General features: G+C 38.1%; 2 protein-coding genes across 4 annotated transcripts; one reads left to right on the top strand and one right to left on the bottom strand.

The window, feature by feature from the left end:
- Positions 1-669: 669 nt before the first annotated feature.
- Positions 670-8,684, bottom strand: LOC131980070 (EEIG family member 2-like). 2 transcript variants are annotated; one of them, XM_059344217.1, is made up of 11 exons: positions 8,518-8,684; positions 6,751-6,871; positions 6,428-6,457; positions 5,832-5,948; positions 5,283-5,329; positions 3,501-3,601; positions 3,076-3,171; positions 2,799-2,976; positions 2,554-2,690; positions 1,881-1,944; positions 670-1,631 (listed from the first exon to the last, which is right to left on the bottom strand). In XM_059344217.1, the coding sequence occupies exons 1-11, from the start codon at positions 8,661-8,663 to the stop codon at positions 1,589-1,591; spliced, it is 1,080 nt and encodes a 359-aa protein (XP_059200200.1). In that variant the 5' UTR covers positions 8,664-8,684; the 3' UTR covers positions 670-1,588. The 2 variants fall into 2 exon arrangements, with proteins under 2 accessions (XP_059200200.1, XP_059200201.1); XM_059344218.1 differs by lacking the exon at positions 8,518-8,684 and adding an exon at positions 8,134-8,430.
- LOC131980069 (mitochondrial adenyl nucleotide antiporter SLC25A24-like) lies at positions 7,989-18,641 on the top strand. Of its 2 annotated transcripts, none has more exons than XM_059344216.1 (10): positions 7,989-8,183; positions 11,648-11,774; positions 11,909-11,996; positions 12,128-12,239; positions 13,814-13,972; positions 14,078-14,230; positions 14,339-14,446; positions 14,589-14,756; positions 15,565-15,715; positions 15,953-18,641. In XM_059344216.1, the coding sequence occupies exons 1-10, from the start codon at positions 8,124-8,126 to the stop codon at positions 16,132-16,134; spliced, it is 1,308 nt and encodes a 435-aa protein (XP_059200199.1). In that variant the 5' UTR covers positions 7,989-8,123; the 3' UTR covers positions 16,135-18,641. The 2 variants fall into 2 exon arrangements, with proteins under 2 accessions (XP_059200199.1, XP_059200198.1); XM_059344215.1 differs by lacking the exon at positions 7,989-8,183 and adding an exon at positions 9,996-11,482.
- The last annotated feature ends 582 nt before the right edge of the window (positions 18,642-19,223 follow it).

Here is a 19,223-nt window from a genome sequence, read left to right as displayed (position 1 = left end):
CTGTTATACATGCATTTGAGCATGAAAAATGTTAAGTTACTGCTCTGTAAACATATTTAAAGTTGCAGTTTCACCATATCTGGTTAAGTGCACTGTCCTATATGTGGCCCTGTGGTAGTGTCGATGAAAAATTGTGGCCCCCTCCAGCATTTAAGTTGCCCATCCCTGCCATAGACACACATATATATATATATATATGTGTGTGTGTGTGTGTGTGTATATATATATATACACATATATATATATATATGTGTGTGTGTGTGTATATATATATATATATATATATATATGTGTGTGTGTGTGTGTGTATATTTATGTACACATTTATCTCAGGTTTGTGTAAAGATAATGTCTAATTATTATATCAGTGTATTTCAAAATATGTCAACTTCTCTCGGTGTCTTTTTTTTATGCTTTTCATACTAACATACTCAGTACTGATTTACTTTGAAATGTTTGTTTACCTAAACCGGAAATCAAATTCTCAAACTTTTTCAGTTTAAATTCCACTTTCTGACTTTAAAATGTTCCATGTTTCTATTTCATTTTCTGTTTTGGTCTGATTATTTTTTAAATAATTTGAAAATTATCTTTTAATTTACTATTTTCTCTCATTTTATTGCTGAATAAAAAACTTCTCAACACCCCTTCTGCAGAAAGACTAGTGAAGTACATCACAAAAGTAGCTTTATCCAGTGTACACATGCTTTAAATTTACTTTTTTCTTTGGCATTAAATACAACATCAACATTCTAACATCTTAAAAACATATGGATACATATCTTAAAAACATCATTGGATTTACACAGTAGACTTTCAATGCATACACAGTTAACATTCTTAATATATGACTTATTTAGTGGCAGCAAATGTACATTTTTTACTAAGTTTGGCACATTTACAAAATTTGTGTTAAAAATAAATTCATTACTTCTGACTTTACAGACAACACACATACCCACAGGCACACAAAAAATAGACGTTTTGAAGGAACAAAACATAAAAATGTCATGGTATTTGAAATGCAGTCATCCTCCCTCACAACCAGGTGAACGAGCTATAGACACACAATGGTGTTGTACTTTTTTACAATGTCAGTTTTCTATTACTTTAAATATATTGGACTTCAAGGAACAGACACAGTCCACTCCTCCAGCCAGTTTACGCTACAGTAAAAATGGTGAAACAAAATCAACCATACCAAAGTAAAAGCATGTTGAATACTTAAACATGTTTTTTTAAATAGCAGAGAACAACCTATCAGCTTAAATGTCACCAAAATGGATGAACAATTTGTGTAGTCTTACAGTATTTGTCTTACAGCTTTCATAGTAGGCCCACAGAAATGTCAGTACACCAGTCATCTCAGTCACTAAAATGTTCCAATAATAGGGCCTTCACCTCCACTTCTTGAACACTAGGGGGCTCTCCTGGTCAACAAGACACTGCAGGTCAGATGTAAAGGGATTGCGTAAGAGAAAATAAATCTCCTGGAGTGATTTCTGTTGGCCTCGCCACAACTCAGTCTTGTGTTCCCCGCATCAGTGTAATATGGCACCCTTTATGACAGGCACATGCTTCCCGAAGCCTAGCGCTTGATCACCACCTGCTCAAAGGCTCCAGCTGCGACCCTGAAAGAGAATGCCACAATGTGTTGCATGACAGGAAATGAGGCTCATTATCTGATTTGGCTGCTGCTGTGCTGCATTCTTCAATATGCAGAACTATCACTATGTTGCGAAATTAAAAGTATCTGAACATGTGGTGGTTAATAGATTCCATGCTAGAATCCCAATTTAGCTCATGTGCAATGCATTTAGATTAGTAGTAAATGCTTGCTGCGTGGCGCCCACAATCCACAGTTACATAATCACACCCACCTCATATGCTGGCTTCCTAAAGCTGTACTCCCACCAGGACCAACAAACAAGCTGAGTCCCTCCTCTGCAGAATTAGACACACAAACACACACACATAAGAAAAAAGGATACTGCTAATCAGTGCACAGTCAGGGTTTGAAAATGGCTCATGCTTAGTTTCAAGAAATTCTAAAACTAAATGATAATTGATAGGAAGACACTGTAGCCAAGCTTAAGCTGATGAACTCCGTGAAAACATCCAGGGAAATAGGTGGAAAGATGCACTTTATAGGGAGAGTCACCATTTTTTAATAAACAAATGAATGACCTCCACATAAATTTAACCTTAAATGTTAAGGACAGAGGTTTGTAATAGGGCAGCCACAATGTGTGCTTAGCTATCAGTGAGGTTAAACTGCCCTTGTGGTATTCATAGAACCAACTAAACCTCTGTAATCCGTAATCAAATAAATCTTAATATTTAGGCTGGTAAGTATGTTCTAAATGTATGTCTAGTTTATGATTAGCCATCATAAACATCTAAGCATCATACAACATTTGAAGGAGGTTCTTAAAGGCGTTCTGTTGTTGCATTGCAACACCTAAAAGTAATCTGACTCCATCAGCAGGATGGCAGGCATTTTTCCAAGTCAGCCTTCATAAGTCCACTAAGTTACAGATTAGTTGTACACACCCTCTGCACTTGAGTCCAAAAAGCCGTGGCTGAAATCTTGGCTCTGGAGGATTTTCTCTATTATGTCATCCGCATCCACCCTGGTGGCATCAACTCTCTTTAGCTGATTCTCCATTGAGTTCTGCTTAACTGGATGTCTGATGGAGAATCAGAAATAGCATGGAATATCACACAAATGTCCTTCATAGAGAAAAGAATAGACAAAGTATGTTACAAGGACAGGTGGAAGAAAATAAAAACACTACCTTGGGTTTTTAATAGGGGTAGAGGGATGTTCAGTTGCAGAGACCGGGGGAGTGGTCCGGCTCTCCCCCTGCTGATCACTAGGTTCCAGGATGCTGCCGATGCCTGTGGAGGCAGAACCTCCTGACGCGCTCCTCCGATGGCACAGATCTGTTAAACTGGAGTGATTTGAGCTGTAACCTACAATAAAGGAGGGGAGAAAAAATTTTAAGGTTATGCTTATGATTTGTGTAACTGTGGTAGTAATGTTGTGAATAAATATGTCTCTGTGTTTGGTACCTGAGATTTTTGACTGTTGACTTGTATGGCTGGGTGTTCTAGAGTGACCATACGCTACCAGCTCCTCTGGAACTGATACAGACTTTACTGGAGTCCCTAAATGAAAAAAAAAACACACACACTCAAATTTTAAAACAATAAGTTTTGTTTTTAACATTTTGTAAATATGTACTCAGTTTAGTTTCTGTATGATGATTTTCATTCTGAGGTTTGTTAAAAACAAAGATAATGATATTTTTTTTAAAAGTTACATTGACTCCTGAATAATCATGGTACCTCATGAGGGATGGATCTTTGTCGAATCTATTGTCTACAACAAGAGCTTCTACTTTGTTTCTTTTCAAGAACTGAGAAACTAAAATCAAAATATTACTATTGTAAGGAAGAGCAAAATCTTCTAAGCCTTGGAGTCTGTAAGTACATACCAGTGAGTGAATGGGATATGTGTATGCCACCCTTTCTGTCCTCAAGGAGACACTCTGCTTCAGACTGTGGGATTCCCAGAGTCATGGCTGTAGATGGGGGACTGAACAGAACAGACAGAGGAAAGACTGAAGTTAATGAGGATCAGGATGGTTCCTAAACTATCACTTAGTGTTGTTGGAAAAGAGATCCTGCTGCTCTGATCTTTACATAGACATTAAAAACTGTCCTTAACCCAATTAAAGCCTCTATGTGTAGGAATGACAATTTTGCACTTTAGCAAATCCTTGTGGTAGAATACAGAAAGACATGGCAGCGCACAGCAATGCATGATGCTGCCCTGAGAATGACTCCTATACACATGAACTTTAGCCCACTATGGATGTTCCTGTTGACTAATTTACCAGATTTTCAAAAATATATTTAAACCTAGACTAGTTGACAAGTATAAAAGTAAAAAAGACAAATTCATCTATAAAGTTAACCATTTCCTAAAAATGTTGCATGTTTAAGTCATTTGGCTCACACCTCATGAACCTGGTGTGTGGTGTAATATTTAATGAAACGCCAGCAGGGACGCTGGTGTAAGGAGAGTCATGGTTTGGCATCACTTATATAATTAGTGCCTTAGCGAGCAAGTTTGATTCATTAAGCTCGCCAGTGTTAGCATAGTTGACTCATGGCATGCTAAGTCCCTAGCTTTATGCTTGTCTGTAGCATATGTTCTCGCTGGCTGGCTAACTAGTAAGCTAGTTTCAGGGTGCTGCTGGTCAATGTCAATCAGGACAAAACCAGACTAACTGCTGGACCCAGCTGCTTGGAAAGATGAGGTTGAGGCATGCATTGGTCAGGAAAACGCAATTAATATTGCAAAGGCAAAGATGGTGATTATTGCAATATTAAAATCAATACATTGGACTGATCCACAGTTAAAATGTGGTGAGCCTTTAGCTGCAAAAATACTGGGTTGGTTTTAGCTTGCAGTCTTTTAACATAATTCAATGTATTTGATGAAGTTATACATTAGTTAGTGGATAAGTAGTAAGTCTAATAAAACAGAGTAACAATACATTTTTTAGCAACTCCTTGACATTAACACAAGATACCCCACTTGTGTTACTGAGAGTCGTTGTTACACACAGGAATGAGGGTGGAGAGGCAGACAAATAGTAATAAAAAATGAGCGTCATCACTCCTGTTCCGTCACACACACACAGTGAGTAACACCACGTAGGATGAATGACTAGACAATCCTTGAGTTTACACTTTAGGCATCTCCTAGGCAGCAGTGTGTGTATTATGAGAGGGAGTTGGAACATTAAATAGTGCAGGGAGGAACTTGTGTTGGTCAAAGAAAGTTAGCTGTTTGCAAAAGGCACAGGCTTTGGCAGGAGTGGGATGTTACATCACGTCCTTCGTGATAAACTGCTTTACAAACAGCTCTTTGCAAAAGAGAAATAATACAATCTCTAGGCTGATCATGTATTGATGTTGTTGATTAAATGTCAGCAGATTAGTGACTAGGTGAGGTGTTATTAGCTCTCTGATAAGATCTCAGCTACAATATAATACTTCATAACTTTAAACTGTGTGTGTGTCAGTTAAAGCAGACACGAGAGTGGGTTTTTAGTGTGGTGACAGACAGGATGTTGTGAGAACACCTTCCTGTGTGGTTGAATGTAGACTTTTGACAGTCTGAGACACTATCTTTGTAACCACACTAACATTTCAGACGGACTTTAAGGATGATTAATAAAATGAAAAAGGTCAAAATGAGCTCTTACGTTTTAAAACAGGGGTCTCCAGACATAAGCTGTGTAGTGATGATAACCTGGAACAGAAAAAAAAGAGGAATAGCAATGTCAGTTTAGGTTAGGCAGAAAAAAGCTGCAGTTTTCCTGTGAAGTGTGGTTTAATAGAGTTGCTGTTCACTTAAGTTTGTAGGAACATTTTGTTAAATGTAAGCCCATTATAGAGCTGTGCCTCAGGAAGAAGCAGCACATTTAAAGAATGCCCCCTATTCAGGCAGTTTATGGATCACAGGCTCAGACATGTACAGCATCAACAGTCAGGGCGTTCAACTTTGACTTACAAACTTTCTCACATAGGAGTGTCTGCTTCTGCTGATGAACTCAGGAACTGGTGACTTATGACTTTAGAGCAACACAGTTCTGTAAGAACGGGGTGTAGGCTTATCAAAGCTTTTTTAATGATATACATTTGTATATATGTAGGAATAAATAACTACGACTATACAAAACAATGGCAGACACTTAATTTCCAATAATATTTAAAGGAGGATTGTAGAGCTGTGCATTAAAACACTAACACACCTTCAGAATTGAGTTGTCCTGCCTGGTGTTCTTGGTGTCATAGCCCTCTAGGAGACACCGTCGGGTGGTGCTGCCTGACCCGGCAAACTCAGACAGGTTTAAGTCAGCAAAGCCCAGCTGCACACAGATAAAGGATCAAACAGTTAGAAACTGTGACAGTCTGTTTATCTCTTCTTAAGTCCCACCATTAACAACCTCCAGTATTTGTGCATAAATCATAATCATATGATTATGTGGTGTTATAAAAGACACAGTTATCTACATTTGAAGAAATCCAGCCCAGGCTTTTTGGAAACACATCATACGTGACTATTAATCCTTGAGAAATCAGATAACTTTATTCTTGAACTCATCATTAAAGTTATTGGTTAACATAGCATGGGCTTTGATTTACAGATTTTTCAATCAGTAACCAAAGCCGGAAACTAGAAGTAAAAACATTTCTTGTTAATAGAGTCACCAAGAAGTCCTCTAAGGGCAGTCGGAGGACAACTGTTATCGCATAAAATTCACGATAAGCCTGTTCTAATGGATATACTTCAGCTGCTATGTTTACAACAAATGCCAGTCTACAGATGTGAGAACAGAATTATTACCTTTGCAAATGTTTTTCCACCCTTTAATTCCTAAAATGACAAAAACACAAAAATCACAGAGGTTACATTTGACGGTTTCATTACAATCAATGAAAACAAATTATTTTTATTAGAACCTTTGTGAGTCGTTTCAATAAGACCACTGCCTGCACAAAGCACTTGAGATATGGTTACAAATTAACAGTTCTCCTGGTCTTATGTACACAAACATTTTCTTAGCACATTCAAGTCTCAGTTAACTATCTGGACTCTGCAATGGAAAACTGTAACTGTGCATTCCTGAACTGTCAACAAATAGGACTTGATGGCAAAATGTCCCGTACCTTGCGTACAGACACTCGGCACACACAGGGGTCGAGTACACCTGTCCCTGCATTGGCACTCATTTTACACATGAAAGAGAATCTCTTCCTCCATCGTACACAGTTGGCTTGGACTGACTCCCTGTAAGAGAGGCATGTTTAGAAACACTTCTTCATACAGAAACAAAAAACATGCACAGACAAACCTAAAAAGCAAATATTGATCACTAATCTGCCAGATCCATGCATGGTTTACCTAGAGTGTGTGAGGCAGATGTGTCCTCATTGTGTAATTTAGTCTATGAATTTAGTTTATGATTTATTCATTTATGATTTGATCTCCTAGAAACTTGGATGAAGTATTCACACCTCCTTTGCAAACATTTGCTTATTCCAGCTGTTGACGTATGAATCCTTTGGAAGAAGACATCCCTTTTAGGCACATTGATTTTGGTCTATAATTGTACATTTCGACTTCACATACAGAATGTGCAGAGAGAGACAATGCTGGTCACTGCCAGCAGCAATGTAGTATAAATAAAAACAATACATTTAAAAAAGGATTACCCTCATACATTATACACCAGATTGTCAATATGTTTTGAAGGAGAGAATAATGTAATTGGAGGAGACTAAGACTAAGAATACAGTGTTTGGGGAAAAGACAGTTGCCATGGGAAAGTAATGAGGGTTCGTGGTTGACATGTGCTAGCCTGTATCCTTTTTTCCACAGTGACTCATTTAAAAGCTAACGTTGCAAGCAGTTATAATCACAGGCCCGATCGGAATAACCTTGTGTGCTTCTTTGTTTGTTACAACTTTATTTTTGGTCATCACTTATAACTTATAACAATCTCCAAATGATATTAACAAATAACAATTATGCATGTCCAGTAAGAGTTTTATAGAGATCCAAGTTGGAGTTTTTTTTAAATGTATTTATTTATTTTCTATTTAATTAATTAATGTATTATCATCATCATTATTATTATTATTATTATTAGCCTATTATTATTATTATTATTATTATTATTTTAAATTGGATTGCAATGTACCTTTTACTTTGATCGGACTGCTGTAATTGTTTTGTCTTTAAAAGCAATAAAAAAGTTGTTCACAAAAAAGCTATTATGGTTAGAACAATAATACCTGTATTTTTAAATAAATATATTTATTTAGGCTCAACTGTTGACTGGAGCAGTTACAACCGCAACACGTTTACTCAGTACGTTACTTGTTGCTTAGCAACTGCTTTGATCAACAGTATACAGGAGTTTAAAAAAAATGTAATTTCCTTCTATAAAATTACGTTAAATCTTGCGATAAGATAACTTGTATCTTCTTGGGCTGATTACCAGCACTTGCTCTTTTCAGTCTGCGTTGATATTGATGTTATGGTCGCACCGTTTCTGTCTCCGTACACATGGCAAGTCTTCAACTCCTGGCTAACTTGGGTAGGACCTACGTCAACGTAACACTTTCCTGCTCTCCTGAAAAAAGATAAGTTCCCTGGTGTTCGTTAAATATAACGTTAACCAACCGGATAGTTAACGTTAACTCGCTAACGTTAAACGTTTACTCGCTACACAACACGTTAAGTCCTGGAATCACGTTGCCAACAAAGAAGCAAAACCAAGACGACAATTGTTCAACAGGTGTCCCTCTAAAACTTGACTTAAAAAATGCCAGAAAACAAGTGTGACTAAACGTTACTTTAAGCTTTAACGTTACTTTTAGCCTGTTCAAAAAACAAGTGAACCGTCGCTAAAAATAGCAAAACATTCTTACCGTGACGACTCTGCGGCAAAGCCTCCATCCACGAGTCTAACTTTACAAAATAAAACTCCGTTTACGAAGGGAACCGATGACAATTCCTCCAAATCGAAGTCTACTCTAAATTTAAATCTCTTTTTCTTCATAAGAATGAACGACATGGTTTCCTAGATGACGGTGGCGCAACACAAGTAGTAAAGCTGACAAGACAACTGTACACTTTCGCTACTCCTCTTGCTGTCACTGCTGCTCACTCAGCTGTTGCTGTATTGCTGTAGTCTTCAGGCACGAACCAAAGTTCAAATCTCCTCCTTCCCACCCACTGAAAAATATCATTCATGACGTGAGGGAAATTCCAACGTTTGATTGGACACAATGGCTGCGTGAAAAAAGAGAAATACTGAGGGTACGGTTGTAATGGACACACACTGAACGGCTAAAACTCATTCAATGTTAATGCAATGCAGTGATATTCTTCCCGTGACCACAAAAGTAGAAAAGAGAAGTTGGGAAAAAGAAGGGACATCATCTTTCATGTGACCAAAAGAAGAAATGCAAGAAAAGCATATGACAACTCTGGCTACTATGACAGTAGGCTACTATGGTTGAAATAACTGACTGCTTGAATTAAATTTGTAATCTGTAGTTGGAAGGAATTTCCATAGTCCAAGCTAATGGGCCATATATGCTGTTTATTGTATTAAGCAAGAGCTATACTCATAATTTGTATGAAGTTTATTTTTCTTACTTATGTCTTAACAGTGCTGGAATACCTATTCAGATCATTTACTTACGTGAAAGTAGAAATACTCACACTCACTTCAGGGATATATAAGGCTGTCAGACTACAAGTGGAAGTCTTTAATTCAACCCAATATTTAAAAGCACAGGATCTGTTAAATATTATGCGTCTCAAATAGAATGGGCCCTCATATGGGCTTTATCATATATATTACAGGAATATTGTTACTGATGTATGTAACATTTAAATGCTGGTTGAGGTGGGGAAAATGTTATGCTGTTGCATAGTTTATCTATAACAACACACACAGAGGTGGAATGTAACTAAATACATTAACTTAAGTAGGCCCACTAAAAGGCCACAAATTTGAGGTAGCCTCACTTTACTTGAGTATATTCTTTTCATGTAACTTTAGTGTCATATCACCAAATTCAGATTTTTAGGTACAATACATATGAAAAGCATGTCAAATATCACATTTGGTTATAGATGAATTACCTAACTGTATACACAGTATAAGTACAACAGAAATGTTTAGTTGATTAATCAGTTAGTTGATTGACAGAGAATTGTTTTTTATGTAGAAACATTTAATGGTTCCAGCTAATACTTTTTAGGTTTGGACTATTGTTTGGACAAAACAACATTGTGAAGAGGTCACGTATTGGCTCTGGGTAATATTAACATATCACAAAAGTGATCAATTAATTGATGAAAAATATCAGGATAACAACAATGACAACAATTAACAATGAGCTGGAACAGGAAAATCCTGCTTTTACATTAGTGTATGAGTAATAATAATATGATGACATGACATATGATAGTACATAGTCACACTGAACATTTTTCTGCATTGAGTATTCTTTACATTTAATGCCTCAAGTAGAATTTCCTTACATACTTTTATTTAAGTATATTTTGAATGCAGAACTTTTAATTGGAACAGGGTATTTTGGTGGTACTGGTAGGCCTGCTTTATTTAAATAAAGGATCTGAATGCCCCCTTCACCACTGACCATGCATCTTATAGCATTGTTCCATATTTTCATGCATGTAGAATCTTAAACTTGAAAGTAGTTGCAAGTTACAGCCCAGTAGGAAAAGTACAGAATAGATAGAAGATTGATAAATTATATGCATATGAAAATTGTAGTTAAAGGAAAGTCACACTAAAATACTTAATACTAATTAAAAATATATATATGTTTTTCTTACCTGTAGTGCTTTCTATCAAACTAGATTGTCTTGGTGTGAGATGCCCCCAAACAAACATTTCAAAAACTTAATAGCAATGTCTCTTTCCAGAAATCATGACCTAGTTACTCAATATAATCCACACTCTACTTTCAGGCCTAAATATATCCTGCTCAACAAAGGCAGGGTCTAAAAATGCTCACTGAGCTGAAAAATTTCAAACAGTCAGTACTGCCTATTTACATGTCAGATAAATCAGTCTGTCAGTTTTGCTAAGGGGTCCAGAGATGCCACTCACAGGGCCACCGATTCCTTTTATTATGAGCAACACCATTTGTGAGGAAACACCGCCCTCTAGTGGCGCTGAGCGCTGCGGCATTGTGGGTAGGAAATACAACGCTATGTGTATTTCTACTGACACGTCCTGCTAGATGGAGAGATTAAATTTCCTCTATAATACACCATGACATATCACACGGAGCAAGGGTAGAAAAGCAGATGGAGTAGTTCACTACTAGGCGCATAAACCGGATTATGCACATGGATAATCCGGGGGTTATTTATTCCATCCTTTTCTATTTTATCATCTTCCCTGTTTTTCCGTAGAAAACGCGAGTTACGTAGCCAGCATTGCTCCGCCCTCGATTACTGCAGTTAGCCTGAGACGTTACGAAGGAGTCCACCTCTGCACGGGACAGTCTGCAAAATAAAGTACCGGGAAACCTTATTTTTTTAAATCTTGGACGCAGATGCTCACAACTAGATTTTAGCAGGGTTTGGATGTTTTTCAACATGGATTACTAATGAGATCCTGACTGCAGGGCGGCTCGTGTCGACTGCTGCTTCCACATTAGCCTTACAATGTATCAGACCATACGGGCGCTTTTACTATCAAATGCCCGGTGCGTGGATGCCAATAGCGGGAGGTCATATGAGGACTTGTTTGAGAGGCTTGATACCAATAAAGATGGGAAGGTGGACGTCGCTGAATTACGAGCGGGCCTCAAGGCAATGGGTATATTCCGCCAGGGTGCTGCACAGGTAAGACCTCAGGAGCCATGGGGTCCTGTGTAGACAGGAGTTTCGGGCTTGGCCTGTTCGTGTTTTGCATGAAGTTGCTTAGCAGTGTGGCTGCCAGTGTGTGCCCTCATACTACCGGAGAAGGCAAATGAACCATTGGATTGCATGTCCCTTTTTTTCTTTCAGAAAATTGTGTCTTCTGGTGATCAGAACAAAGATGGTAGCCTGGACTTCAAGGAGTTCAGCAAATACCTGAAAGAGCACGAGAAGAAGCTGCGGCTGACATTCAAGAGTCTGGACAGAAACAACGATGGTAGGAGTTGAACTGTAGAAATACTTGGCACGAGTGTTTACATATAATGTCACATGCCAGTGAATGTTTACTAAACCACATTTCCTCTGTTTATACTGCAGCATATTTGGGTAATGCTTTATATGTTGTTGCAGGGCGCATTGATGCATCAGAGATCCAGCAGTCCCTTGCAGAGCTGGGCATGGACATCAGCAGAGAGAATGCCCAGAAAATATTACACAGGTTTGACCTCCACTCTTATGCATCTTCACTGTAGCACATTGCATATTGTAGCTTGAAAGCTTTATATAGTCAGTAATATGCTTATTATAATCATGGATCAAAGGTTAAGAAGTTCCTGTGTGTTTCCCTAGTATGGACATTGATGGGACCATGATGGTGGACTGGAACGAGTGGAGAGAACACTTCCTGTTATGCCCTGCTCACAACTTGGAGGAAATCATACGCTACTGGAAGCACTCCACGGTACAGGGCATACACACACACACACACACACACACACATTATTCTGCAGACGAAAACAGACGTAACTGCAGTGGAATTAATCACATGAGTTCTCTTGTGTTGGATGTTATGGATTTTCTCTGCAGTCCACATTTTGGCAGCAGCTTTGAAAGATTAGACAGTCCAGTATAATTAGGTCACAGCAGCATACTAGTTCCCTCAGCTTGCTCCTTTGCTTCTTCTTAGTGCAAATAAGGATGTCATTGTCAAGATATTTGCTCAGGGATGAGCGAAACACTGCCCCTCCTTTGTATGTCAATGTTCTTAGAATGTAATTGCATTGCGTATTTTTTTTGTTGCGTCTTAGGTAACAAAACAAACAGTATTGCATCTCATACAATACATGTGCCACTGGAGTGACTACAGGACACATGACTAGCTGCATATGCCCTCGTGTTGCCCTGCAGAGTTGCCTTGACTTGCTGCTACATGTGTCACTACCAGACAGCTTTATGCTTTTGGGAAAACATTGGATATGTTTATCTGAAACAAGCATGCAAGATCAGGGTTCAGCCAGCTCAGTGATTATGATTTCACAAGAAGTTGAATAAGAAGCTCAATACTCGTTTGTTGCTGAAATAGTTGCAGCCCCTTCAGTTTTTCAGACTTTTTTTATAATGTGGCCCTTTCTTTGCACAAATTTGCATTTAATTTGTTTACTTCCTGGCTGCAGCCTTACGTTGAAGGTTTTGTAAATGTTGCCCTCTCTCCAGTGTACTAACTGGTTGTTTGGCAAGAATGAAGCAGCAGTTGTGTGTTTCTGTGAAAAAAGACCTCAAAAGGAGAAGTGCTTATAGGCTTGTGAAGTTTTGTTTGTTACATTGACCACACAGATTATATGTGACATTTGCCTTCCTGAGAGAGATCTAATCTCTCAGGCATAAACATTTTACAGTATTTATTATGGCTGTAAACTGACTTTCCACAGTTTGGATTTGTACGGGTGGTGGAAATCCTTGAAAACACTAGAATTTTCATGTGCTCTTTTCAAAGTTTGAAAAGTACTTGGATTTTTAATAAAGTTTCTTTTTACCAGTAAACTGCTTGTAATTGTAATTGCAATACTTTCATAATAAATCACTATCAGACTGAATTGTTTGCCTTTAGATAAAGAAGTAAAACAAGTCTAGATTGTACGGCTGTGGCCTAATAAAGTGACCATTGAGCATGTGTACTTTGTACACAGTTGCCCATAAAGTTGGAATGATTTTGTTTTCAGACAATCCTCTGTTAATTGTGGTTTCATTTTCATTGTGATACGTTTGGAAGAGATTGATTAACAGGTTTTGAGAAGATATATACTTTATCTGTCAAGAATAAATCACATTGTCACAATCATTTCATGGAAAGACATAAGAAATGTTTTATTCCAAATTAATGAGCAACTGCATTTAATGAGTAGATATAAAAATTTACTGCAGCTGTAAGGTGCTCGAAAAGCTTGTAAATGCTTAAAAAGTTCTTGAATTTGACTTTGCGGAAAGGGTCTGAACGCTGCACAGTGATTTGAGCAAATGTGTTTTTGTGACCTCTAGGTACTGGACATAGGTGACAGTCTCGCCATCCCAGATGAGTTCACAGAGGAAGAGAAGAGCTCTGGTCATTGGTGGAAGCAGCTTGTTGCAGGTGCAGTGGCAGGGGCAGTCTCTCGCACTGGTACTGCCCCTCTGGACAGAATGAAAGTCTTCATGCAGGTAAAATATATGAAAGAAAATGGACAAATGCATTATTTTCTGGGGGAATAGGTTAGAAATATCTGTGTGAAACTGCCTTGCAAACCTAACATATTTGTACTGCAGGTTCATTCTTCTAAGACCAACCGGATAAGTCTGGTCGGGGGCTTCAAGCAGATGATCATGGAGGGAGGTCTGTCTTCACTGTGGAGGGGAAATGGGATTAACGTTTTAAAGATTGCACCTGAGACTGCAATCAAATTCATGGCATATGAACAGGTGAGGTGTAAAATGCACATTTTATACATTTGATGTTATTTATCACAGGTTAATAACATTACAACTAGTTGGAATCATATAATTTTTATCTTGCTGTGTGTTCTGTAGTATAAAAAGCTGTTATCATCAGAGGACAAGAAAGTTCCGACACACATGAGGTTTATGGCTGGCTCTCTGGCTGGGGCCACAGCACAGACAGCCATCTACCCAATGGAGGTAAGTTAACTGTTGCATTACTCTTTCATCATAAAATAAATGAATGTCAGCTCCCCCCCCCCCCCCCCCCCCCAAAAAAATACCACACAAATGAAAAGAATCTGTTCCTCAGTTTTCTTCTTTTGTACTCTCTCTCTCTAAGGTATTGAAAACCAGACTGACCCTGAGGAAAACTGGCCAATATTCGGGAATGTTTGATTGTGCCAAAAAGATCCTGAGGAAGGAGGGCGTCAAAGCTTTCTACAAGGGCTACGTTCCAAACTTAGTGGGCATCATTCCCTATGCCGGGATAGACCTCGCTGTTTATGAGGTCTGTATTCTGCCCCTTCAGTGATATTTCACAACAGAGTGCACTTTGTTAAATTAACCCATTTGCATGCGCAATAGAGCAGTTAATCTTGGATTGTAAAGCTACATTAACCCTCTTAACCCCAAACAGTTTCGGGGCTGGTTTTCCTCCTGTCTCATTTTATTGACTGTGACCTAGTTTTTCACTTCAATATAAAACTCCTGCACCGCTTTGAAAACAGCACAGTCATAGCTGGAGGTAGGGATAAATCAAACTGTCATGTCTGCAGTATAACACAGTTATAAAGCCATGAATCATATAAATAAAGTTAAACACAGGGGAAAAATGGGGGCTCTACATGTTATCCATATAGCACAATTTACATTTTTAACATTTCTACTTTAAACCTTAATCTTCTTCTCTCGTCTTTGCTCCGTATAAACAGACTGTGGGTCAAGAATTTCTCTGAATTCTTGTCATGTGACTGTTGGTCACAGTGGAGTCATTTCTGGCTTTCTAGTTACACTGAAGAAGACTGAATTTATTGTTGTTTTTTTTACAGGATCTGGATAGTGCAAATGCTTTATTTTTGGCAACATTTTAAATGAGACAAGTAGAATTATATCACAATTTTAAGCTTCAGTTTGGTCATTTTTACTGACAGAAGTGTTTGTCACAGTTTCTGGGTAATAATAAATGGCGACATATTTTTAAAAAAGTAAAAAAAAAAACACATGGATTTTCTGGTTCAGAGGGTTATATCAGAGCAATTATTTTTTGTTCTATGCTGTTATAATCTAGTTTAAATCATCTTCCTCCTGTGTCTCAGACTCTGAAGAACACGTGGTTGTCGTACCACCCCAAAGACTCAGCCAACCCTGGCGTGCTGGTGTTGGTGGCCTGTGGGACCATCTCTAGTACATGCGGCCAGCTGGCCAGTTATCCACTCGCGCTTATACGCACACGGATGCAGGCACAAGGTAAACTCAGTCAGACATTTGATAACAGTGATGCTTACATTACACAGTGCATACTATTTTCATGTTGGGCAAGATGTCAAAACACTGGAAAGGTACCCAATATTTTCTGTAGACATACACTTGAGTTAGATCCTGCATAATTAAGAGGCTGGAATGGAGAAATGCTGGCTTTAACACACAGTAGAGGAGCATGCTTTCAGATGTGACACACCTCCCTAACATACTTTTTCTCTCCAGCGTCTCTGGACCCATCAGACCAGCCCACCATGAGTAGCCTGATGAAGAAGATTGTAGCCAAAGACGGCTTTTTCGGACTCTACCGGGGCATCCTGCCAAACTTTATGAAAGTCATTCCGGCTGTCAGCATTAGTTATGTTGTTTACGAGTACATGAAGACTGGCTTAGGAATTTCCAAATGATGCTGCAAGCTAATGCAAAAAAGGACTTTGTCAGACTTGAAAATGACAGACATACAGAGCATGACGTCCACCAGCTGGCAGGAGTTCAGCGGATGCAGAGCTCTATGTGTCCGACACAGGGTCATCTGTCAGTAGCTAAAGCATTTATTGTTTGTGCTGAGCATGCTTTAATTTCATCCTATTGTTACACTTAAGACACTCCCAAAATATGAACACCATCCAACATGATATAAAGATAGTACTGTACTAAATGCATAAAAAATAGAAAACAATACATGTTGGGTTGTTAAATTCATCCCACTGTAAAAACTGTGATCATACCAAAAAATGGTGACTCATACTATTGTGCTTTTTTCGTAACAAAAGAAATATTTTCTGTATAGAAAGAGGTTATCTAGCAGGAGAAGTAATGGGTTTCATTTCAAGGTGAAATGCCTATATGGCAGTTTAAATGTTCAAGTCCACACCCTTTAGAGGTAATTTAACACTCTTCTAAGTTGTCTGCCCCCTAAGGTGACATCAGCTCCAAACAAACACTGCTCCAGTCAGCAGCTGTCAGCTAAAAATAACTTGCCCTGAAAAATCAATAACTTGTTAACACTGGAATACTGCGTGCATGAAGACAAATGCATCTTGTGCAATATGAAAATCACTAATTGTGTGTGTTCTTTGATAATAATTTAAATGTGCCTTATAGCCACTTTGTGAACTCAACAGATGTATTTTCGTCCTACGCATTACTGCATTTATGTACTGTATACAATCATTTTTCATTCATGACTATGGTTTTTAATTACTGCTTGACATGGCAACTCTTTCAAATAGTAATAACTCGTCATTGGACTGAAATACTTGCATGTGCATGTTTTTTTCTCATGTCATTTCTCATTTCAACACATCAAGACCTCCACCCCTAAGTGCACACATACACACCCACTACAGGATACGGTTACCGTTGACATTTTGTTACTGGTTCTTCCACATAGACCAGTGGTGGGACATTTGTATCTACCATACAAGATGACAATCAGTCTATTGTCTTTATTATAACTAACATCTGTGTAGATTTTAAACCCTTAAAATGGAGTCCTGATTCATTGATTGTTAAACTGAACATGTGAAAACTCCCCCTACTAGTTTACCATGGTCTTTCCTGGAGGGCTTACTGGAGAACAATGGCTCAGTGGTGTTATGTTCAGCCCCCAAGGGTGGAGCTCACTGATCACTAGCTCCACCTAGTGGTTTAGACAGACACAACATGGACACATTACTGCTGAACAGAAATTTTCATTAGAATACAAGTGAAGCAGATCTTAATGCAGGCTTGCTACAGGTGCTGGAAATCCTTGAAAACACTTGAATTTGAATGTTTTTAAGGTTGCAAATGCTTGGATTTTTAATAAAGTGCTGTGAAATTTTGATTATATAGGACGCCAAGTCTGCTTTACAAACAGGTGACACATTTTTAAATGCTTTGTTGTGTTTTAATTTGTCAGCCTTCTGTAGAATTCTGTCACAAAGCATTTTTTATTGTTTGTAGCATAATAACATCTCACTTTATATGACAAATAAGTGAAATAGTATACTGCATGCACTGTATTTAAATGTGTTAGTTACCACAGCTGATAGGTGCTAGAAAAGTTTGAAAAGGTATTTTGGAAATCCTTGAAAAGTTCTTGAATTTGACTTTGGAAAGGGTGTAGAAACCCTGTGATATTATTTTAGAAATATGTTTTTTATTTCTTTAATTATTTAAGTTAGGGATATTAGACGTGTTTCTTCCTCTTAAGGATACTTGCTGATCTAATAAAATGCCAGGTGCATTTTAAATGGGCAGCAATAGATGTTAGAGCTGTTATTGTAAAAGGAAAAAAACACCTCAAAATACAGACTCAGTAGAAGAACTAAGACGGAAAAATAATTCCATCAGCTTTATTTGTTTTTTACCCTCTGATTTTGATATAGAGTAGTTTCATCCTTGTGTCCATCTCAACTTCTCAGAAATGTCGTTCTTTATTCAAAAGGGATTGAGATATTTGTTTATATTTTTCAATATAACTAAAAAGTTCTCTCAATATTAAGAGGAAAGAATGGTTTATATCGTAAATAAACAATTACAGATTTTGAAAGAATTGATGAGATATTTGACCGTAGAAAAGACAATAACAGTAAAATAGGAATTCAATGAGACATGGAAGTACATAAATGAGGCCTTAAAGACTAAACAGTAACAGCATTGCAGCATTGGCCGGGAGGAGAGGGGATGTGTGTGTTTGTGTGCATGTGTGTACTCTGAGGTATATGTGTTATGTGAAAGATGAATGAATGTGATATGAAAATACTTTTGTCATGCATTGTATTTGTGAATGTATTAATGTTTCACCACATGTCTGACACCATCCCAGAATAGTATACTTTATACTCTTTTAGCCTACATCAAGGTTGGTATGTATGAAAGCATGAAACTAAATAAAGATTATTTTATAATATATAAATCCTTATAGTATTATTATAATTCACATTAAAAAGTTCAGACCGACCAAGAGACCATGAACTCATCACTCCACACGGCACAATACCATTTATTATCAACACATTGTCTGCCGGAGCCCATAGGATACTGTACATCCACTTGCTTTATGGTTCACATAAATCTGCATGCACACGGCTGCATTCGAACAAGTTCTCAGCCCTCAGCATCTGACACCGACACACACACACACACACACAGGGTGGGGTGTCATTTTCCGCTACTTACATGCATAGTGGCTTTTCAAAATAAACTTCTGTGTTCACAGGAAATGGTTAACTTTACATAGTAAAACCATCTGACTAATGTTAGGGTGAAAGGACAGGATTGTGCTTAAATGCAACAGCTGCATTACAGTCATTGGATAGCCTGGTGCGTCTCATACAGAATGTCGATATCTGACAAGTTGGGAGCAAGACCAGGTTGTGCATTCATACACCCCAACACACTGGTGGACTCAAGGGGAAATCACCCTGGGTGCCCTAATGCTTGAAAAAAATTAGGTGAAAGTGCCACTAGATAAAACATGGTAGATAAAACATGATGAAGTGCCCACCAG

This window comes from Centropristis striata, chromosome 11, assembly GCF_030273125.1.
Source record: "Centropristis striata isolate RG_2023a ecotype Rhode Island chromosome 11, C.striata_1.0, whole genome shotgun sequence".
Lineage (NCBI taxonomy): Eukaryota > Metazoa > Chordata > Actinopteri > Perciformes > Serranidae > Centropristis > Centropristis striata.
Note: the sequence above shows the minus strand (reverse complement) of the source record. Positions and strands in the feature narration are given on the sequence as shown.